Consider the following 15,149-nt stretch of genomic DNA (forward strand, 5'->3'; position numbering starts at 1 on the left):
ATGGGTGGGTGGTTGGTGGATGGATGGATGGATGGGTGGATGGGTGGTTGGTGGGTGGATGGATGGGTGAGGAGGTGAATGAATGGGCAGGTAGGGGATGGAGGGTGGGTGGTGGGTGGATGGATGGGTGGTTGGTGGATGGATGGATGGATGGATGGGTGGGTGGATGGGTGGGTGAGGAGGTGAATGAATGGGCAGGTAGGGGATGGAGGGTGGGTGGGTGGGTGGATGGATGGGTGGTTGGTGGGTGGATGGATGGATGGATGGATGGGTGGGTGGATGGGTGGGTGGTTGGTGGATGGATGGATGGATGGGTGGTTGGTGGATGGATGGATGGGTGAGGAGGTGAATGAATGGGCAGGTAGGGGATGGAGGGTGGGTGGGTGGGTGGGTGGATGGCCCTGTGACTCAGATCACAGTCCCCCCACCCCCACCCCCAGGCAGGGACCCAGCACACAGGTGGCGTAGGTAGGGCTGCATGCTTGGAGGAGCCCCCAGCGGGCGTCAGCACTGGGGAGAATTGGGGCTGAGCCGCCAGTGAGCGTCAGGCAGCCAGGGAATGGAAGTGTCAGCTGCCTGAGGAAGCCCAGCCCCGCCCCGCCCCGCCGCTCCGTCCTGGCTCCACTTCGGAGACTCAGCTGGGCTGGCTTTGTGTGGCTGCTAGTTAGCAGGGAAAAGTCCCCACGCCCAGAAGCAGGGGCTGGAAAAGCCCAGCAGACATGGGGGGGGAGGTGCAGCAAACCCCCCTCAGCCCCAGGCCTCGCCTGCTGGCACTGGTGGTGCCGCCCAGATGGGCTGGGAGCTGGGGAGGAGGCGCTGGGGGTCTCAGCACCAAGCTGGGGGTGGGGGGGTCCCCACAACGAGGGCAGCAGCTCCCCCCATGGGCTCTTCTTTGCTCGGCCACGTTATGTAGAGGCCACTGCGGCTGCGAACCTGCCCTGCCCCGCAGGAATCCCCTCTGCGCCCATCCTCACTTACGGGTGACCCCCACACTGCAGACCACCGCGTGCTCTGGGCACCAGAAAACTAGGGGTGTGGGGACCCATCTTGCAGCCCTGTCGCTGCGGGACCTCTGTCCACCACCCGCGTGCCTCAGTGGCCCCATGTGGACGTGGCATGGAGGGGGAGGAGCCACAGCCAGTCCCCCCGAGGGCCAGGACACCAGGATTGGGGTACCAGTGCCGGGGTGCAGGGATGGAGGGGAATGTGCCCAGCTGGGAGGGGGGACGCGTGCCGGACGGGAGGCCACCTGGGTGGGGACAAAGGCCCCTGCGGCTGCTGCTTTCCTGACCACCTACTACTTCCAGTGCCTTGACCTTTGGATTGACCCCATTTCAGTGGGGGGGGAGATTGAGTCTGGGGGTGCAGCTCCAAACGCCAGCCAGCTGACCACAGCGCGTCCATCCCCCTTAGCGCTCCAGAACTGCCTTCCGGCCTCAGCTGGTGGGAGCCAAGGGGCAGAAGACAGGGTGGCAGGTGTGAGTCACGGAGGTCAAAGGTCGCTCGTGCTTAGTCACGGCCCCGCCAGCCTGGATCTGACAATCCCACACAGAGACCCCAACCCACAGCCCGCCCGCCCCAGCAGCCGGACTCAGGGGAGAGGGGGGAGGAGAGGTCACCCCAAGGATACTCCCCATGCAAAGGCATGCAGAGGGGGAGGGGAGGGGGGAGGGGGAGAAGCGGCAGCAGCAAGGTTTGTCGGAAGCATTTCAAGGCCCGGCCTGGCTCTCTGTTTAGCCGGCCGAGCTGCGCGGGCAGCCCTCGGGGAGAGAGGCGAGTGAGTCACGGCAGGACAGGCTGAGTCAGTGGGAAAGGGAATTCCGCCGCCCACGTGGCCTCTTGGAAAAAACAAAACAAAAAAAACGTCCATCTGCCCTGTGACAGGTGATGGGCGCTTCTGCCATCGGGGCGCCGCCAAGCGAGTCCGGGTCCAACACAACACAGCTTCCCTTCAAACAAGCTCGGTGTCAAGGCTGAGTCATGCGCGGCCGCCGGGAGGGGGGGCCGGGAGGGGGGCCGGAGGGAGGGCGGAGGGAGGGCGGAGGGGCTGAATTAAGAAGGATTTACCAGCTGAAACATTCCACAGGCCTCCGTCATGCGCGGGATCACTGCCCCCCCAGGCTGGGAGCGCGGAGTCGCCCGTCGCCGTGGCAACCCTGTGTCTCCCATCCCATCCCTTTTCTTCTGTGTCCTTAGATTTTTCCTGTTTTGCACTGTGTTGCTGGGACCCCCGGACTCTGCCGGGGGCCAGGGGCCGGCGGCCAGGCGGAGGGAGGCCCGGCCTGGCCTCCCAGCCCGAACCCTGCCCTGCGGGCGCGCTCAGCCATTTCTCACATTGCCCCACACACCAAGGGCCTCGTAGCCCTCACGGCGAGTGACACGCGAGGGAAGCCGGGGTCGCCCTGCGGGGCTTCCTGGGGACACGATCAGAGACAGGAGCCCCAGGGGAGGACACATGCCACCTTGGGGGTCTAGCTCGGGCCTCTGAGGTGGGGTGCTGGGGAGCCCCAGCTCCATCTCGGAACCTCGGGGGCCCCGTCTGTGAAATGGGCAGCACGGTGCCACCTCTTAAGGCTGGGGGGGCAGCAGAAAGGGCTGCTGCCTTCATCCAGCAGGATGCACGAGCACCCTCCCTGTGCAGGGACTGTTCTAGAAGCCGAGACTAGAGTCAGAGGCTTGGAGCTGAGACTTGGGAAACCCTGAGCTGTGCCCTCCAGGATCTAAGCGTGTTCTGCACTGAGACGAGTCAGCGCGAGTCACCGGACAGGCAAGAAGACTGCAAGAGTGCTAAGTACCATCCACCGCAGGCGCAATCCTAGTGACGCAGGAGGCTGAGACCTGGAGGAGCACGGTTCAAAACCATCCCAATCAGAAAAGTCTGTGAGACTCCATCTCCAATCAATCAGCAAAAGGCTGGACTGGAGGCATGGCTCAAGCGGTAGAGGGTCAGCTGGGAGCAAGAAAGCTGAGCAAACATGAGTCCCTGCGTACAACCCTGGTAAGGGCACACCTGCAATCCCCCGGAGTGAGGAGACCTAAGGGACAGAGACCTCTAAGCAGAGACCCGAAGGAAGCAAAGACAGTAGCCACCGTGAAGAAAGGGGTGGGAAAATGTCCCAAGAGTGGAGAGCAAGTGCAAAGATCCTGAGGCAGAGAGGAGCTTGGGATATTTGAGGACAGAACGAAGCATGTCCACTGCAGCCGAGCAAGCAGGAGGAGGTGGAAAGGCAGCGGTCAGGCTGGGCCAGGGCGGGATCACCCAGGTTCTTGTGAGCAGTGAAAAAAAAAAAAACCAAAACACAGGAATTTAAAATAGGAATAAAAATAACAGAATCAGGATTATTACTGCTGCTATAAATAAGACACCACTTTCCAAAACACGGCGCCTTTCTAACTTGGGCTGCCCTCTCCTCCTGGTTTTTCCACCTTCCCAGGCCTGTCGCGGTGCTGCGGGGCAGGGGTGCCAAGCCCGTTTTAGCAGCTGCTATAAAAAGAGTAGCCGAGCTGGTGGTGATGATCAAACCCCGAGGCTAAGATTAGCTGTCGGGGCGGGTGTCGCCCCGCTAATGGGAAGAGCAGCTGGGATTCCCCCGCTCGCTCGCTGGGAAAACGGGCAGTGCCGGCCGCCTGCAGCCCCGGCCGCCGCCAAGTCTCCATGGCGACTCCGTGGGCCCCGGCCGCGTTTTGGAAAAAAACGAAGCCGAGCTCTGGGGGTTCCCTGGAAGGCGGGAGGGAGCCCCCAGGGTCAAAAGAGCAGGCCGAGCCCCCCACAAACCCAAGGGGGGCCCCCCGGGGTGAGGGCTCCGGGCAGCCCCACGCTGCAGGGGAGCCCCTGCTTCTTTGGGGGCGTGGGGTGACCCTCTGCCGCCCACTCACGGGCGCCCCGTGTGACCTTCACGCTGTGTGACCTTCCCCGAGCTCCTCACCCGCTCTGTGCCGGCTACCGGGGGGTCAGATCAGTTCCGGGGTGCCAAATGCTCCGAGGAAGAGGGCTCGGCCCGCGGTTTCTTTTTGGTGACGGCCTTGTGGTTATCTTATTTTTCCTTTTAAGTTTTTAGCAAAGGTTTATTTGCTCAGAAAGAAAACGGAGCAAAACGAGCGTACCCTCCCCCCAACGGGAGCAGGGGGGAGGGGAGGCAGCAGAGGAGCTGGACAGGGTGGCCCCGGTCCCTGGGTGCGCCTCCCCCCCTCGCCCTAGTGGATACCACGTTCAAGCCCCTCCTCCACGCGTGGTCCCTGCACCGAGACCCCTCGCCCCCTGGCCCAGGGCCGGCTATTATTCCTCCCCGCTCCGTGGGGTTCACTCTGCCCTTCCACAGCAACAGCACGAACACCTGTGGGCATTTTCATGCGCTAAGCCCTGCCCGTGTGAAAAGCCGGCCTGTCTCTGCACCTCCCCCGGGCAGGAACCATCGGCCCTGAACCCCAGGACGCTGGGCTCAGAGAGCCCTGCCCCAGGCGCACCTCGGTATCTGGCAAGTGGCCCCCCAGCCTGCCCAGCTCCTGGGCGCCCGTACAGTTTCTCCTGCACAGCAAATCTCAGTGGGCAACGTGAACGACCAGGGCGGACCTAGACACTCAGCTCCCGCCTCGAAGCTCCAGAAAGTTGCAGCAGCGCCTGCCCTCACTGCCTGGCCCCTAGCCAAGGCCTGGGAACGCTTTTCCATGGCAGGGGAATGTGAAGTGCTGATAAATACTGCACTTCACAAGCATTGTCTTAAGGGGGGAAACGCAGACAAAAACACAAACGTGGCTTTTCTGGAATGGGATGAGCCATAGTGGAAGTTTCAGCTGCAGATTCTGGAAAAGAATTTGGTCCAACGTTCTTAATGTCCTCCAAATGACTAGAATTCTACTGCTAGGAGCAAACCCAAGTAAACAAAAAAGGTATAAATAGAGACTTAGGCTTCACAAGACTAATAAATCCCAAAGGCATAAGAAGATTGATTTCAGCACTCGTGTAATAAAAACACAAGTGGCACCAGGTGTGTATGGCTTGTGATCCCAGCTGAACAGGAGGCACAGACAAGAGGATCACAGGTTCAAGGCCAGGCCAATGAAAGTTAGCAAATGCCATCTCAAAGACAAACTATACAGCAGGGAGCCAGTGGCTCACACCTGTAAGCCCAGCTACTCAAAAGGCTGAAATCTGAGGACCTGGGTTCAAAGCCAGCCCAAGCAGGAAAGTCTCCAAAACTCTTTGTTCCAACGAACAAGCAAAAAGCTAGAAATGGAGGTGTGGCTCAAGTGGAAGAGTGCCATGAGCAGAAAAGCTGAGCGAAAGTGTGAGGTCCTGAATTCAAGCTCCGACATTGGGGGGGAAAAAAAAATCCACGAAACACAACTGCCCAACCAAGCAACCAAAATGATAAGGGAAAGGGCCAGGGGGCGTGGCGCAAGCCACAGAGCACTGGCCTCGCTTCCGGGGACGGGGCTCCATCCAGGAGGGCGGGGCTCCATCGCCAGTCCCACAATCAAACCAACAGAAGTGCATGAGAGAGCGGGGTGCACGAGGCTCTTTGTGCTCTTACAATCACTCCACACGTGAACTCACTGAGATCGCCATAGTGAGGAAGTGCAGACACAGAAAGGTCAAACACACCGCACAGCCAGGATCTGAACCCAGGGCATTCGGAACCAGAGCGTGCTTAATCATTAGGCTGTTTGACTCCTCTTTTTTTTTTCTTTTTGGTCAGTCAGTTATGGGGCTTGAACTCAGGACCTGGGCGCTGTCCCTGAGCTTTTGGGCTCAAGACTAGCACTCTACCCCTTTGACCTGCAAGCGCCACTTGGGGTTTTCTGGTGGTTCACTGGAGACAAGAGTCTCCCAGACTTTGCTGCTCTGGCTGGCTTCAAACCGCCCTCCTCAGATCTGAATGTCGTGAATAGCCGGGATTACAGGCGTGAGCCGCCGACGCCTGGCTAACTTCTCTTTTGATCACAGGAAAGTTTTAGAAGTTTGCCTGTGTGGAGGAATAACAACCACAACATGCGGAGTTAGGGCTGAGGACAGCTCAGCGTCCAGGCAAACGACCGGAATCCTCCGCCAGCCCGGCACAGCGCGCCCACCGGCGCTGAACCTGCCAGGCGGTGGGTGGGTTGCTGCTGAGTAAGGAAGAGGAGTGGGGACAAGAATGCACCCCAGCTCTGTCCCTGGGCTGGAGAAAGAGAAGGCGCCCATGTGTAACTCCAGAAGCCCGGTTGACAAACGAGCTGGACACGGCGGACGGCACTGACCTGCGGTCTTCTCCGTGAACACGACTTTGGACTCGGCCGTGAAGTTCTGCCCCGTGAGGATCATCTGCTGCCCCCCGTAGACCAGGCAGCTGTCCATGTCCTGTCTCTCCACCATGGGCAGCTCGTGGGCAGAGCGCTGGGCTGAGGGCAAGAGAGAAAGGAGTCACCCCCCTGCCCACCGGGGCGGCCTGAGCTCACCCACCGAGCCACGGCCTGCTCCGCTCTCCTCCAGGCCCCGTCATCCCAAGGCGGGGGTGCAAGATCCCTGCCTTCGCCCCGCCATCCATGTAGCCCTCAAGGCCGTCTGGAAGCCACGGGCTCTGCACCATGACCCACCAGAATTCCAGAAGGTTCTCACTGTTACACACACACGCAGATCAGGCCCTGTCTTGAGCATCTGTCCTCCCTGGCTGCTTCTTCCCCTTTGGGTTCACTGCCCAGAGCGTGCTCTGCTTTAGCTTCTCTCCCTCCGCTAGGCCGCCAGCCCCAGGAGCAGGAGTCTGGCCTCTGTGCGGGTCTGTGTGGGAGAGCCTAGGTCGGGCTGGGAGGGGAGTGCGTGCGCGTGTGCGTGTGCGTGTGGTTCAGCTACGTCCCCCCAGGACTATACACCCACGCCTGCAATGAGTGAAAGATGGAAGCCTGGCTGAGGCCTTTGCTAAGTAAGCACCAGGCGGAATATGCAGAAGGAAGCCGTAAAGTCGCTGGCACTTTGGGAGGAAAAACTGAAGCGCAACGAGCCGGGTCTGTGGCCAGGCTCAGCCTCCCTCCCAAGGGCCGGCGCTCCGGCCCTTCAGGAAGACACTGACGGCGGCGGCCTCCCTGGACGGTGAGCAGCAGGTGCGCGACCAGCGCCCGCCCCGCCCCGCGGACCACCCAACTCTCCTGGGCCCCGCCCCCTCCCGAGCCACACCCCCTCTCGGCCCCGCCTGTGCAGGCCACGCCCGTTCCGGCCATGCCCTCCCCAAGCCCCGCCTCCTCTGCTCAACCCCGCCTCTCCGGGCCCCGCCCCCTCCCGAGCCACACCCCCTCTCAGCCCCGCTTATGCAGGCCATGGTTCCGGCCATGCCCTCCCCAGGCCCCGCCCCCTCGGCTCAGCCCCGCCCCCTCTCCGGCCCCGCCCCTCTCCGGCCCCGCCCCGCCCGCCGGCACGCGGCGAGCCGGCCCGCTCCGCTCTGCGAGTTGGCGCTCCTCCGGAGCTCTGAGAGCTGGGCCGGCGCCAGTCCCGTCCGTGCCAGGGCCTGCGGACCGCCCCATCCGGGAGCCCGGCAGCAGCCGCGAGAGGCCCCCGAGACCCAAACTTAACCCTTCCCTGCTGGGCGGGCTCGGGTCTGCTGAGCACCCCGGGGACCGCGCCGGCGAGCTTCCGGACGCTGCACCTGGCAGAGCCGGAGGATGCATGCACACGCACCCCACCCACCCCACCCCAGGCTTCCCCCCGCTCGGGCTCTGCTCCCGGAGCCCGGCCCACCGGCCGCTTCCAGGAGCTGCCGGGCTCCGGGACCTGGAGCGGCCTCTCTGCAGAAGCTGGTAATTCCTCCCACATGGGCTGCCTTATTAATCCCTTCTTTCAAGTTCAGCGCCGGAGCTCCGTGATGACTTCCTAATTGAGCTGCCACTAGCAGGGATTTAGTAGCAGTGAAAGCGCAGGTGGGGGGGGGGGCAGCTTCTAAGATCTGCCTTTGATGGAGTTGGGGCCCCTGGCTCTGGGGATGGGAGGCGCTGGCCACCTCCCTTCCCATTTTACAGGTGGAAAACCTGAGTCACAGCTACTGGAGCAGCCGGCCAAGGGCTCGCAGCCAGCTGGGCAGGGCCGGGGCCTGGCCGAGTGGAGGCCTGGCGGTGAATCACTGGGCAGTGTCTAGATCCTGCGGCATCCCCTCGCCTCCCCCAGCAAGAGCAAAGCCTCACCGTCTCAGACAGCTGCTGCGCGTCTGCATCTCACCCTGCTCCCCCGAACGGAAATGGAGTTTGGGCTTTGCTGCTGTTGTTGTTTTAATGCAAACTTAAAGGGATAGAAAAGAGAACCACAAGTCCAGGCCGGTTTCCTCTAAGCCTCCTCCACGTTTGCACTCTGAGTGTGGGCAGAGGCATCAAGTGGGGGGGAAATGCAGAACCTCGGGCCCCTTCCCACACCCCAGCACCTGCAGACTTGCAGGGAGCTCGCCCCCTGCTCGCCCTTCTGCTCAGGAGAACCGGAGGGGAGCTGACAAGCCCTGCGCACGCCCCTCTGCTTCTCCAGCCAGGCTCCCCGCTGTGGCCCTCCACCCGAGGCTGGACCGGCTCTTCACCGGGGAGCGGGGCTCTTGAGGTGTGTGCCTGGTCTCTACCTCCAATAGCACCCACCCCAAACATGCCCGGATGTCCCGGAGGCGGAGGAGGGACACAAACCCAGGCATCCTAGCTGACAGCAGCAGGGCCTGCTAGCGACAGCTATGCCACATCCGTGCAGAAGGCCAGGCCCCGCCCCCTGGGGCCAGGTCACCCAGACAGAGGCCGGACACTGGCCTTTTCACAGTCTTTGCCGGTGACCTGTCACACACATTCCTGAGTTCCCACGGAGGAGGCGACCTGAGGACTTGGGGAAGTGCCCCAGGGCAGGTCATCCCCGAGAGCCCAGGGGCAAAGCCCCGCCCCCCCAGAGGAACAGGGAGGGGGTGCAGCCGCAGGAGGGCCTCCTGGGCCTAGAATCTCTGTCTGAAGTAACTTCTACCACCTATGGCTGCTGATTCAGGGGGAGGGCCAGGTCCACTCCCGCCCCCCCCAGTCCTGCCCAGCTCTGCAAGCGTGATGGGATTCCGGAAGTTTCCCAACTCAGCCTGGGGCTTGGCAGCCTGGCTGGGACGTGTGCAGATGTGTGCAGCCCAGCTCCTGCCTAAGCTCTGTGGCGGCCCTGGCAGTGTGCCCCCCTCCCCCCCCCCGCACATGGGAAAGCTGCTGGGGGAGGGGTGATCGTATTTTCTCTGCTTTGAAAGTGCAGGGCGCTACTGGCTTAGCTTGCAGAACTCCAGTGAGACTCCCCAGCTGGGGCGGGGGGGGGGGGGGGAATCACATTCCACAAGCCAAAGCCAGAAGCTCTCAGAAGAAAACCCGACAGAATATTCCTGGTGCCTTCAGACAGAAAAAGGGAGAGGAGCCAGGCGCCCGCGCTCACGCCCATCATCCTAGTGACTCAGGAGGCTGAGAGCTGAGGGCCGGCGTGCAAAGCCAGCACTGAAAACCAAGAGACTCCCGCCTCCAATTAACCAGCAAAAAAGCAGCAGGTGGAGCGGTGCCTCAAGGGGTAGAACACCAGCCTCAAGTGAAGACAAGAAACAAAACCAAGCAAGAGCTCAAGCCACAGCACACGCGCGTGTGTGTGTGCGTGTGTGTGCACACAGGGCTATACATTAACAGTAAAAAAAAATACCAGCGGCCCAAATCAACACAATGAGCAAGTTATGTGAACAGACACCCCACCACAGAAGGAAAACGGAGCCCACGAGCCCCGAAACACAGGCCTCGGAGGCTGGGCCATCCGCCCTGCGCGCGTGGCCCCCAAGGGGCCCCCTTTCCCTTCCTGGGGTGGCTGGGCTCAGGAGAGCACCCCCATGCCTAGGCCCTGCCCCTCCTCCCCAGGGGAGCAGGTGTCCACCCACCTGCTCAGGGCCGCCCCCTCCACAGCCCGGAGCCGGGGACAGCTCAGCCGCACGCAGGAAGGAACCGCTGAGGCACCGCCGCGGCCCGGGCCCGGGAAGCGAGCCGCGCTGCCACCGGCGGCATGTGCACAGCGTACAGCCAGTCTCTGCTAGGGAGGTGCAGAGCCCCGAACCCCGAACACAGGACGGCGGGGGAGGGGCGGTGGCCTACGGGGCAGACCCCAAGGGGACCCGCTGGAAGGACGGAATGTTATGTGTTCTGGAAGGTTCTCAGGACAGGGCACCCCCCCCTTCCCTGTGGACCTCTCCTTTCTGTCTCCCAGCTGCCTTTGGTCCCTCACCCCCTCCAGGAGGCACCAGAATCTTCTTACTGCCAACCACCGAGGGGCTCACACCTACCATCCCAGCTACTCAGGAGGCTGAGAACTGAGGATGGCAGTTCAAAGCCAGCCCAGGCAGGAAAGTCCCCGAGACTCGGATCTCCACTTCCGTGAGAGCCACGGCTCGCGTGATAGGGTGCCAGGCAGGAGGAGGGGGAAAGCTCAGCAGCCAGGCCCTGAGTTCAAGCCCCGGGGCTGAGGGATGGCGAGGGAGGCACCAGGCCAAGCGGTTCTCAAACTCCGGCCCACACCAGACTCACCAGCAACTCCAGAACAGGCTCCGCGCCCCCACCCCCCAGGCTGCACCCCGGACAAACGGGGCCGGCGTGTCTGGACATCAGTACACACGCGTGCACGTGTGTGCGTGGGCATGGGGGCGTGTGCACGGGTGACTCGGAGGTGCAGTCCGAGCTGGCTGGCACGGAACGCAGGGCCAGTCTTGGACGTCTCATGACAGCCCGGGGAACAGATTGGGGGGACACAGAGCTCCGAGCCTCTGTGGCTGGGTCGTGAGAACTCATTCTGTGCACCGACACGTGAACGGCTGAGTCCCCCGAAGGAGCTCCGTGGGCCGCGAGTCCCCCTCCGCCCTCTTCCCGCCCGCCCGCACCGCCTCCCCAACAGCGGCCATGAAGGCAGTCAATCGACAAATGTTTAGCTTACACAAACCGGGTCAAGACGGGTTACTCTCAAATTGTCAATAAATATTTATTGCATAGCTCCCTACAGATTATAGAGTAAGTCGATTAGTCAATAAATATTTATGGGACTGCCAGGCACTAGTCTAGGGAAATGGAGCAAACAAGGGAATAAAAAGTAACAGAAGATGGGGTGGGGAGGGGGGGGCAGCAAAGATGGGGTTGCCATGGAAACCACAGACCTAGAAGAAACTTGCAAGTTGGAGACTGCTTCCTACAAGGGAAACGGGGCTCTTTACCAAGAAAAGCTCAGCTTCCTCCTCTGTTAGAACGAGATTAGGTGAGTCAGCTAGGTGGTTTTTTTTTTTACAAAGAAGGAAAAGAGGTTGCTTCAAGCTTTCTAGGGCCCTGGCAGCCCTGCTGGAGGGCGGGCAGGTGGCCAGGGCGATCTAGGAAGCCTCAGCTTGACAACAGACACGTTGACGAAGGCAGAGGGCAGGGGAGGGGAGAATCGGGCGTCCGCCGCCCCTCACCCGGCCCCGTGCGGCCACGGGGCTCCTTTTCCAGAAGGGGAGGCCTTATGGGCTCCCCACCCTCCATCACCAGGAACAGCCTGCCTTTCCCTCCAAAGACAGCTCGCCCCTCCCTGCTGGACACCACCTCTGATCAATGAAGGCCGCGGAAGGTCCTGTCTAACCCACAGCGTATTTTTACCCCATTACCATCAAGTGTGTGATTACACGTGTGTGTGTACACATGCACGTGCTAACGCATGAACCCAGGCTGAGTATATATTCTACCACTAGGCTACGCTTCCGACCAGCTGCCATCTTAAAGAAAAAATTAAATGCCTATAATCCCCACAGATAGTGGGAGGATCACGGTTCAGGGCCTGCCTGAGCAAGAAGTGAGTGAGACCCCATCTCAACCCATCAACCTGGTCACGGTGTCCCTGTCAGCTAAGCAGGAGGCGGGGACAGGTGGACTGCCATCCAGTCCAGCCGAGGCAAAAACGGTGGCTCCTCTCTGGAGAACAATGCATACAGGGCTGGGGGCGTGGCCCGAGCGGAACAGCACCAGTGACAGGCCCTGAGTTCAAACTCCAGTGCCACCAAACAAAACTGTGGCTCATTTTTTAAAAATGACCCGAGTCCTGATTCCCATGGGGGCGCACAGGCCGCAGCCCCTGTGGGTGCAGAGTCCCCCATCCCGGTCCCCCCTCCCGTCTCCACTGCCCCCCTGTTCCCAGTCACCTACTCTTCTCCTTCCCACCACCTCCCCGGCCTCTGCAGGAAACCCATTCTGTGACAGCTGGGCAGGCTAAAATGTATAATAAGAAGAGAAGAACGCCGCCAAAACCCAACCGAGAGGAAGGGCTGTTGTGTCTCAGTGCAACAGCGAAGCTCACAGCAAAACAGAGCTCAACGAACAAGCAGGCAAAGACCCCCACAGCAAAATTCTCCTGGAAAGAGCCACGAGGAAGCTGGGCACTGTCTCCTGAAACCTGGCCAAACTTGGGGTGGCGGGGTGAGGTCTTTTCAAATGGCAGCTGTGGTCAGGAGGGCCAGGGTCTCCAGGGTGCTGACGGCTCCTGCCTATGACCCCAGCAACTCAAGAGGCCGAGATCTGGAGAACTGTGGTTCAAAGCCAGCCCAGTGTCTAAAATGTCATCTTGAAATTAACCAGCAAAAAAGTAGGTTGGAGGCATGGCTCCAGTGGTAGAGCGCCAGCCTAGCCAGCAACACGAGCAAGTGTGAGGCCCCGAGTTCAAACCCTGGTACTGAAGACAAGAGCAACAACCACCGAACATCTTCCGCAGCTAACAACCATTTCTACATTGCCGGTGAGCCCCGTCCTCAACGTCACCGTGACCTCACCGTGCCTCCGAGGACAAGGAGAAAGGAGGGACAAAGAAAGGGGGCAGGGTGTACCTCAAACTCACCCCCCCCCCCGTGCCCACCCTTCCTAGAATATTTACGCTCTTCGACTCTCCTAAACAAAGCCCTGGGCTCCCGCTCGCCCTACTATGCTGTTTAAAGATTTCCTGTAAGGCCATGGGACCGTCCCACGAGTAACCAGACCCAGGATACACCCCGGGGGCCCTCTGCTCACAGCCAGCCCGGGCCTGTGGGTGCCCGGGGCCCCGCCCCCGAGCGAGCCCCTACCCCAGCACTGATGAGGAAGGGCCCCGCCCCCAAGCGAGCCCCGCCCCCAGCACTGATGAGGAAGAGCCCCGCCCCCGAGCGAGCCCCGCCCACAGCACTGATGGGAAGGGCCCCGCCCCCGATCCCTGGGCCCCCGCGCGCCCGGTCCCTCGGCCTCGCCCCTGAGCGAGCCCCGCCCCCAGCACTGATGGGGAAGGGCCCCGCCCCTGATCCCTGGGCCCCGCCTCCGATCCCTGGGCCCCGCCCCTGAGCGAGCCCCGCCCCCAGCACTGATGGGAAGGGCCCCCGCCCCCGAGCGAGCCCCGCCCACAGCACTGATGGGAAGGGCCCCGCCCCCGGCCCCCAGGCCCCGCCCCTGAGCGAGCCCCGCCCACAGCACCGATGGGGAAGAGCCCCGCCCCCAGGCCCCGCCCCTAGCCCCACTCACAGCACTCGATGGGGTTGGACGCCGTCTGCAGGGAGACGATCCGGCCGCTGGCCTCGGGGATGTGCACGCGGAACACCAGCCTCACACGCGTGTTCTTCCTGCCGATGTCCGTCTCGCCCTTCCGCAGCTCGATGTCGGCGTTGCGCAGCTTCAGGATGCCGGCACAGTCGATGCTGCGGGCGCGGGGAGAGCCCCACGTGTAACCCACCGCCCGTCCTGAGCCCAGAGATCACCCACAAAACTGCCCCTGCCGCGTGGCCAGCCAGGCACGGGGAGACCGGCCGTGCACCCCCCGTGCTGCCCATTAACACACACACCTGCGCAGCAGCCTCAGAAACTCCCCAGCGAGAACTACTCTAGGGAAGTGCTCGGTGCTAAGTTCTCCCGTTCTCAGGAGACCCTCCACACAGGCCACGCACCCGTAGTGCCCGCCTGTAATCCTGGCTGCTCAAAGGCTGAGGTCTGAGGCCCAGGGAAGCATGCGGGGGGGGGGGGGGGGGGGGAGGGAGGGCGGGTCAGGAGTGACCACTCCCAGTGAGTGGCAGGTCGGAGCCAGCGACGGGCTCCTTCCCCGCCGTCCCCACCCCTCCTCGGGCCGCAGCCTTACGTGGCCCTCATGTTGCTCTTGGGCTCCAGGGGGATCTCCAGGACTTTGGTGTTGCCCACGATCTTCTCGTAGCTGGTGGTGGTGACGGTCTTGCCCGTGATCCGGTGCACCTGGTAGAAGGCGTGCGGCTTCAGGATGCGCTCGTCCGCCGTCCCGATGAAGATCTGCAGCCCCAGAGGCTTGGAGTCCATGTAGCCGTGCAGCTGCGGGGCAGGACGGAATCGCTAAGACACACGGGGCCCTGGCTGAGGTCTGACCGGCGCCAGGCCAGAGGAGAGAAGAGAAGAGGAGACGGCGCGGGACAGGAGAGACAGCCACTGGAAAGGCCGCTAGGTCTCACCGGCAGGGGGGCCTGTGGACAGACTGCAGGGAAACTCTCTAATGTGGAATATTAGGTAGCCAGGAAAAAAAGCAAAGAGATTCGAATTGCACGGATGGAGACATAGCCGCAAGTGGCATGTCCTTGGTAACTGGGCACCCGGAGAACAAGGTTGGGCCACACAGTCCTGGCAACTGAGAAAGGGTCCGACAGGATAAACAGCTCTGGAAGATGGTGGGCGCCTAAGGAGATTCAAGAAGTGCCACACACGGCGGGACCCCCAGAGGATCCTCCCCGGGGGAAACACAGCGACGCGCTGCCTATGGCGATGCCTATGGGCCTAGCCTGGAGGCAAACTCCAGGCAATGGGCAGTCTTGAACAGACGGGGGGGGGGGGGGGGGGGGGGAGGGGGGACGCCGGGAATCACCCGAACCCGTCTCCCTCGAGATTCTAAATTAGGAACCGAGTCACCCTTCATCTCTCACATCGGCGGTAACGCACGGGCGCGTGCACACACGCACACGCATGGCACACACAAACACACGCTAGCTCTCCAGGTCCTGGAGCAGGCTGGATTTGGTTCCAATTACTAGAGCCCCCCCGGGCTCCCACGGCCCCCCAAGGCCACGCCCCGTAGAGGGAGGAGCCCCGGCCGGCGGGGCCCAGGCCACAGCTGCCCCTGAAGCCACCTCTGGGCACAGGGGCATGGGGGGGGCGGCGCTTGCAGACTCCACTGGAGC

The 15,149-nt window shown here is 62.1% G+C and overlaps 1 protein-coding gene across 1 annotated transcript in view; it reads right to left on the reverse strand.

Moving 5' to 3' along the window:
- Window positions 1–15,149, reverse strand: part of Nfatc2 (nuclear factor of activated T cells 2) — a 66,141-nt gene that overhangs the window by 29,814 nt on the left and 21,178 nt on the right. The window contains 3 exon segments of the mRNA XM_048349627.1: window positions 6,238–6,378; window positions 13,483–13,655; window positions 14,090–14,292. Coding sequence (XP_048205584.1) covers window positions 6,238–6,378; window positions 13,483–13,655; window positions 14,090–14,292 — 517 coding nt within the window.

Source organism: Perognathus longimembris, chromosome 6 (genome assembly GCF_023159225.1).
Source record: "Perognathus longimembris pacificus isolate PPM17 chromosome 6, ASM2315922v1, whole genome shotgun sequence".
NCBI lineage: Eukaryota > Metazoa > Chordata > Mammalia > Rodentia > Heteromyidae > Perognathus > Perognathus longimembris.